The 6791-nt window shown below is 36.8% G+C and overlaps 1 protein-coding gene across 1 annotated transcript; it reads right to left on the bottom strand.

Annotated features, from left to right (window-relative positions):
• On the bottom strand, positions 1230 to 6458 carry LOC109819712 (heterogeneous nuclear ribonucleoprotein 1-like). The gene is made up of 4 exons (XM_020385546.1): positions 6236 to 6458; positions 5666 to 5890; positions 4142 to 5324; positions 1230 to 1777 (listed from the first exon to the last, which is right to left on the bottom strand). The coding sequence occupies exons 2-4, from the start codon at positions 5885 to 5887 to the stop codon at positions 1764 to 1766; spliced, it is 1419 nt and encodes a 472-aa protein (XP_020241135.1). The 5' UTR covers positions 5888 to 5890; positions 6236 to 6458; the 3' UTR covers positions 1230 to 1763.

Genomic DNA, 6791 nt, shown 5'->3' on the forward strand with positions numbered 1-6791 from the left:
GAGTAAAGGAACATGAAAAGGGTGAAAAATCACTTTCACAAAGTCTCGTAAATCTGTTTTGTGCATAAAGTTACATCATATCAAAGGTTTGTTTGGACAGATCCCTTGTAATGCCGTCCTTTTCAACTTACTAATCCTCTCGTACACTTGTGGAGAGTAAAGGAACATGAAAAGGGTGAAAAATCACTTTCACAAAGTCTCGTAAATCTGTTTTGTGCATAAAGTTACATCATATCAAAGGTTTGTTTGGACAGATCCCTTGTAATGCCGTCCTTTTCAACTTACTAATCCTCTAGTTTTATTTTTTGCAAATAAAGTCCTAAGTGAAATTTTTTGACTTGGAGAAAGAGATTTAAAAAAAAAATCACTCAAAGATCTAACTGAAAAAATAATACTAAAACTAGAGGCGTTCAAAACAGCAATACTACCCTTAGATCAAATGCAATTACAGAGGGAACATAACTGGATTCTAGTAACTAAGCTTACTGCTCACGGTCTAGTTTCTATAAGAAGACATGTGAGACCCTAACTTTAGTCCCACATCGGGAATTTATAGTGAAATTGTGTGGCTTAAATAGATAAGCCACAGACTCAAGTGTAACATCAGCTAGTCGATTTTCGTAGTGTATTGAGCCAAACAACGTGTTATACTCGATGAGTCTCATAGTTTCCACGCGCTAACGGGCCCACAAGCCCAGGGCCTGACACTGCAGGGGCTGAAACTAAGTTTAAAGGCAGATGATATCATTTGTCTGTGCTGAAAAGATAACAAAGCAGCGGTCCCAAAAATCACTTGACACCAATTTAATGATCAGGGCTATAATTTCCAAAAAGAGAGTAGAACATCATAGGATACCTTATAAGATGCAACCAAGGATCTGGACTTTGATCACTAACAACCCGAAAGGACCGCGACTTAATTTCTGATGATAATCTATTGACAATGAAGCAAATGAAACATAATTCATCCATAAATTCTTACAACGATGTTCTTGATAAAGTAAATTAGTTCGATGAGTTTTGCTTTGAGTGCCCAAATAGAAAGAAGTAAATAAAAAAATTAAATAGAAATGCACATGTTCATACTAATTAAGGAAGCATGGCAGGCCAGCAAACATGTCTTTAGGGAAACTAAAGATTGTCTACCCACATGAACCCATGTTTTCTACAGCTAGGAGAAATGATATGCACACATCCAAAATGATTCTCAAACCAAATAAAAAGCAACAGATAAATTAAATGATAATATTCAATATAACCTTATTCTTGGGAGCCAAATGGATTCCCAATAATTTCACACTAGTAAAATCAAATGTCTCCAATACATCTGATGTAAAATTTTAAACCAAAGAAAATGAACATACCTGAAACAATGCCAGATATTACAGCAAATTTTGGTAAAAAAGGGAAGAAGAAAGGGAAAAAAAAAGATAAGAGTAGAAGTCTATTTGGCTCACTGCCGGCACAATCTGAACACTCTTCTGAATATAGTTCGGAAATCTTACATCTGAACCACACTTCGAAATACCAACAAACCTAAACTTGATGTAGGTACTAAAAACTGAAATCTCAACCATACACAAAATCCTATAATATTTTGAATTTTTTTTCTAAATTTGAATTTTTATGGAATCAACTCACTGGTTAGCTCTAGATTATTTACTAACCCCATATATATTCACGAGATATATGAATTCACAGTCGTGCACCTTGTTCCACTGGATTCTTCACCTCTATTATACTTTGAAAGAATGGCGTCCTCCTCAGGCAGCAATTCCTGAAAATATAATCACCAAAAGAAAGAAATACAGCAAGTTAGAGTCAGTAGTACTAAAATTGTAACTAGACTGAGAGATAAAAAATATAAACTGAAGATCCATTAAGCAGAAAAAAGCAGGATAACAAACACATTAGGCTAATATCCATCAGAATACACACAAATCTAAGATGGAAACATACATAGATGGATTCTCATACTGTGGTCAACACAAATTAACAAGCTTTAGGCATGTGCATTATTACATGGGCAATTCTTTAGACTTTAGAGAATACACGGGGCAATATGCTTATATATCAATTTAATGGAGTCAATACTGAGTTTTATGTTATTTCAGTCTCTTTCTAAGTTACAAATAGTAAAACATAGTACAGAACAACTTGTGTGATGTTAGAAAAGATTCCGCTTTATTATCTATTGACGAAATGGGATTATTTACATTTAGTTTCTTTATAAAGTTGATTAATATGCATTTAGTACTTATCATATAATGTATAAACGATTTGACATAATTTTGAGAATGGCAGCTGGTTTCTGTAGCAGAAAACCACACCCTAGTGCATGTCTTGTGTAAAGGTTTTCTGGTAGACCATATAAGCAATTATAATATTATCACGAGTTTATATGGTCTAGAAGAAAATCACATCCTAATGCTCATGATAATACTATAATTGTTTCTGTTAGGCCATATAAACTCATGATAATATTCCAAAGACCTCAGTTGAAAGATTAAAAAGCCTAGAAATGAAGACCTTACATATTCTAATGTGCATTTATCATATGTCAACCATAATCTTCCAGAAAAAAGAATTGAGCTTTTTATGAATTCAAACAAGAATGTAAGATTTGATCAATAGTGGTGCAATCTAGGCCCTACTTATCCTAGTGATTTTCATTTTGGGAAATTGGAATTTGTTTAAATAGTATCCATATCCTAGTGCAAGTCTTGTGCAATACATATGAATAGGTCATCAGTTGATTCTTGAGCACATGCAAACTACCTTGATCCATTTTGATTCTATAGGCTGAAGTTCACTAAACAATAAAAAAAACAAGGAGAATGGACCAATGAATGTTGCAAAAAACATGTTAATTTCTCCTTGTACTAGTTAGAGATTTAAGAATCCTAAAGGCCTAAACTTATTGATTCGATTAAAGGGAATGTTGATTAATAATTTACATGGACATGGATGAAGGTACCAGAAAGACCATGCTGCTCTGATTCTACAACAAAGACTCCGAAAAAATAAAAATAAAAAATAATATATATACAGTAGGTAGGATGAATCACTAAAGTTGCAAAAACAAATAGCGGACTGAATCACTTGTTCTACTGGTTAAGATTCTTAAATTATTGATTCAATTAAAGGGAATGACAAGACAAATTCTTTACCCTTTCTTAGATCATTTGAATTCCTTTGGTGTTGGGACGTAGGCTTAGATGAAGACGGGGTTGTCAAGAGAAAAAAATAAGCGCCTCTCATCAACATGCTAAAGCAACAATCAAATGAAATCCATTGGAAGCTACAAATGTGATGCCTCTAAAGAAATCCAACTTGATACTTACGTGATGAAAGATGGATCACAGCAACTTGTCTGTTACATTGCAAATTTCAGCGGATACAGTAAAAACACAAGCTTTTCTTGAACGAATTTATCTATTTAATTTAGGCATACTCAAATAGAACTTATTTCAACCTACATTAGTTATATTTATCCAATCATTGTGCTAATTAACCTCAGCATATCAAACCTCAAGGTGGTGGATGTTTCCATGTGTGAATGCACATGTGGGTTGAGGGTGGGGGTTGGCGAGGGGATTGGTAGCAGTTGGATGTTACTCAAGTGAATCATGTCCTAGTTGAATTTCTCTAACGAAAGTTTTATATAATAATCTGATTATGTGAAATCCAAACAAAAACCATCTTACCATGAAAAATCCAATACTCATGCATGTTTGTATTTCAGATGTCTAGGCTTAAAGAATAGGATATATGGACATAGTATAATTTCTATAGTAAAGCTTCGTCATACAAGGTGGTTCTTTCCTTGTTTGTAGTAACACAGAGAAAGCTAATGTAAAGCTTTCAAAATGCATCATGCCATCAGGCAGTTCTCTGAATGCTTTGGTGAGGTAGCAATATGACTTATGGTTTAATGCATAACCTGATCAGATCTGAATGACAATGAAAAGATTGACAAGGTATCTGGTGAGATTTGGAACTGGGAAGATGTACAATGCACCTTGCTCTTCAAGTAATTAAGGCATGGGTATGATAAACAAGGAAGAATACACCTTACTTAAAAAAAGAAACTAAAGAAACACATAATGCGCCAATCAACAATAATGCTGAGGATCCTTACCTCCATTTGGCTGTCTACTGGCAACATTATAACCACCAACATAACCAGCTGAGCTCTTGGCAGTGACATCAGGAGCTGCATTGCCGAGCCCGTATCCAAATGGACTAGATCCATCAAGATCAGATGTTGCAGAACGCCAAGTTGGGTCTCCATAAATTGAAGCACTCCCATATGAATCTGAATAATTCCCTTCATATCCATTGCTTAATGCAGTAAAGGAAGTATTAGCAGAACCTCCTGCTCCGTTGTTCCTTCCATAATTGCTGGCACTGATACTGAAACTATTCTCCCCAGCTCCATAGCCAATGCTACCACTGGTAGGTGCAGATACAGGAGAAGAGGAACCTCCCCAATTGAGGCTGCTATTACCAAATCCTCCAATGTTCGCACCTCCAGCGGCCAAGTATGAATTTGAATTTGAAGAGTTGGCAGTATAGTTTAGGCTTCCATTCCCCCATAAATTACGAGCTGATGAATTAAGAACCGATCCAGGACTCCCGCTACCTCCACCATATCCAATAGGGTTACTAAATCTGCTGGAACTCCCACTGTAATAAGGGCTCAGTGCCCGTCCATAACTAACGCTGCTAATGAAATTTGTGTTCCCTCCATAAGTCGGGCTCATTCCAGATTCAAAGTTCACTCCAATTCCATAACCAGGATTAAAGGAAGGGAACCCAGTTCGTCCACTAGCTATAGGTCCGAATCTAGCATCCATCCTCATTCCATAGCCACCAATAGAGCTAGGGTTAAATCCTTGGGTATAACTATTGAGAAAGCTATTGATCCTATTCATGCCATAATTATACCCTCCAATAGGTGAACGAATGTTCGGGCCAGGAGAGAGCTCCTTGGGTACAGCTTTCTTAACCTCCACCATCTTACCATTGAGCTCATGGAAGGTTTTAATCAAAACCTTGTCAACTGAGTCTTCTGATTCATAAGTGATGAACCCGAATCCCCTTGGCCTCTGAGTGTTGTGATCATACATAACGACAACATCAGTGATAGGTCCAAACTGTTCAAAGTACATTTTGAAGTCGGTGTCGGTGACAGTGGAAGCCAGGCCTCCGACGAAGATCTTTTTTGTGCGAGTAGGACCGGGTGAACCATGAATGCTACTGTTGCTGCTCCTATTGACAATAGTTTGATCATCCCTAGGAACAGCCTTCTTAGCTTCCACCTGAAGCATCAGTCAATTACTTGAATTATGTACTAAAAACATCCTCAAACTTGTCAATAAGTCATTGGCAAAACCAAGGAACAACAGCCATAATCTAAATCTACATTCGTAAAGAAAGTGTCTGCTAAATTGAATTATATACTGAAAGCATCAATCAATTATTTGAATTATTTTTAATCAGCCTTCTTAGCTTCCACCTGCAGCATTGAGAATATACTCAAGTTTGACAGTAATTCATTGAGAATACCAATGAATAACAATCAGAATATAAATCTACATTTGTCAATGAACTGCAATTGTGGTTTCCGAACAGAAAGTTTGTCAAAGCATGAAGTAGTTACCATCCGGCCATCGATCAAATGCTTCTCCATAACCACTCTCTCAGCAACTAAAGGGTCGGCGAACACAATGAATCCGAAGCCACGAGCACGGCCGGTGGTTCGATCCTTCATTATGACAGCCTCCACAACTTCACCAAAGCCCTGGAAGTACTCACGGAGCCTTTCCTCAGTCGTGTCCCATGAAATCCCTCCAATAAAGAGCTTGCCGAGATCCGACTCCATCCTCTGCAATCCGAAAAACACTAAGACTGACCATCCATTTCACAATTCAAGCACACAATGATTGGAAAACAAAAATCAAACTATATAGAAATACAGCCCCGCATCAGATCCAACACAATTCAATCAAAAAAAGTCAAAACCCAGATAACAAAATCCAATTTTTCCGATGCCCAGCTGATCGGTTATCAGAAAAAGCACGAATCGATCTAAATTACAGATCCAACAGAGCAAAAAACTTAGTCAAAAATGAAAAAAAGTTACCTGGTAAATCAGCAGAGGAATCTCAGATCCTCTACTGATCAGCAACAAAGAGATAAATCGAACAATATTAGATCGGATTGAGATTACCTTAAGCAAGATCTGAGACGGTTCAGATGCAAGTTGGAGGGAATCAGAGAGTTGGCATCGAGAAGAGGAAGAGCCTTGTTCTTCTTCTCCTCGCCTCTCCTTTCTCCTTCCTTTTTCTATTTAAATATTTGATTTTATGTGAATTTTGGTTGAATTTCCCTTCAATTACGGTGGATTTTCAATAAAAAAAGAAGAGAGAGGAAAGGAAGCGGAAGCCATATATATAAAGATGAGAGGGAGAGGGGGATCCATAGGTGGAGACGAGGTGGTGATGCTGCTGCTGATGATGAGTCGGATTTCAAAAATGTACGAAAAAAGGTTTTTTTTTAAATATTATCATCTTATTAATTTTAGTTATTGTTATAAACTTATACATATAATATTGTGCTGCTGCAGGAGCATTGTCTACTTTGAGGATTTTGCGAGGGTCACCTTGGCTATATTTCCATTTGCCACATTTGGGTTCATCTAAAGTTGTTGTTTGCAAGTATTATCTTTTCTGTGGGGGAAAAAAGGAAGTCATTTGGATTTTCGTATAAATTGATTTCGTGCTAGG

The sequence above is a fragment of the Asparagus officinalis genome, chromosome 8 (genome assembly GCF_001876935.1).
Source record: "Asparagus officinalis chromosome 8, Aspof.V1, whole genome shotgun sequence".
Classification (NCBI taxonomy): Eukaryota; Viridiplantae; Streptophyta; class Magnoliopsida; order Asparagales; family Asparagaceae; genus Asparagus; species Asparagus officinalis.

Coding starts and splice junctions, on each gene's coding strand:
- LOC109819712 (XM_020385546.1), bottom strand. CDS start 5,887: ATGGAGTCGGATCTCGGCAAGCTCTTTATTGGAGGGATTTCATGGGAC. Junction 5,325..5,665: donor ATTTGATCGATGGCCGGATG/GTAACTACTTCA, acceptor CTGATGCTTCAG/GTGGAAGCTAAGAAGGCTGT.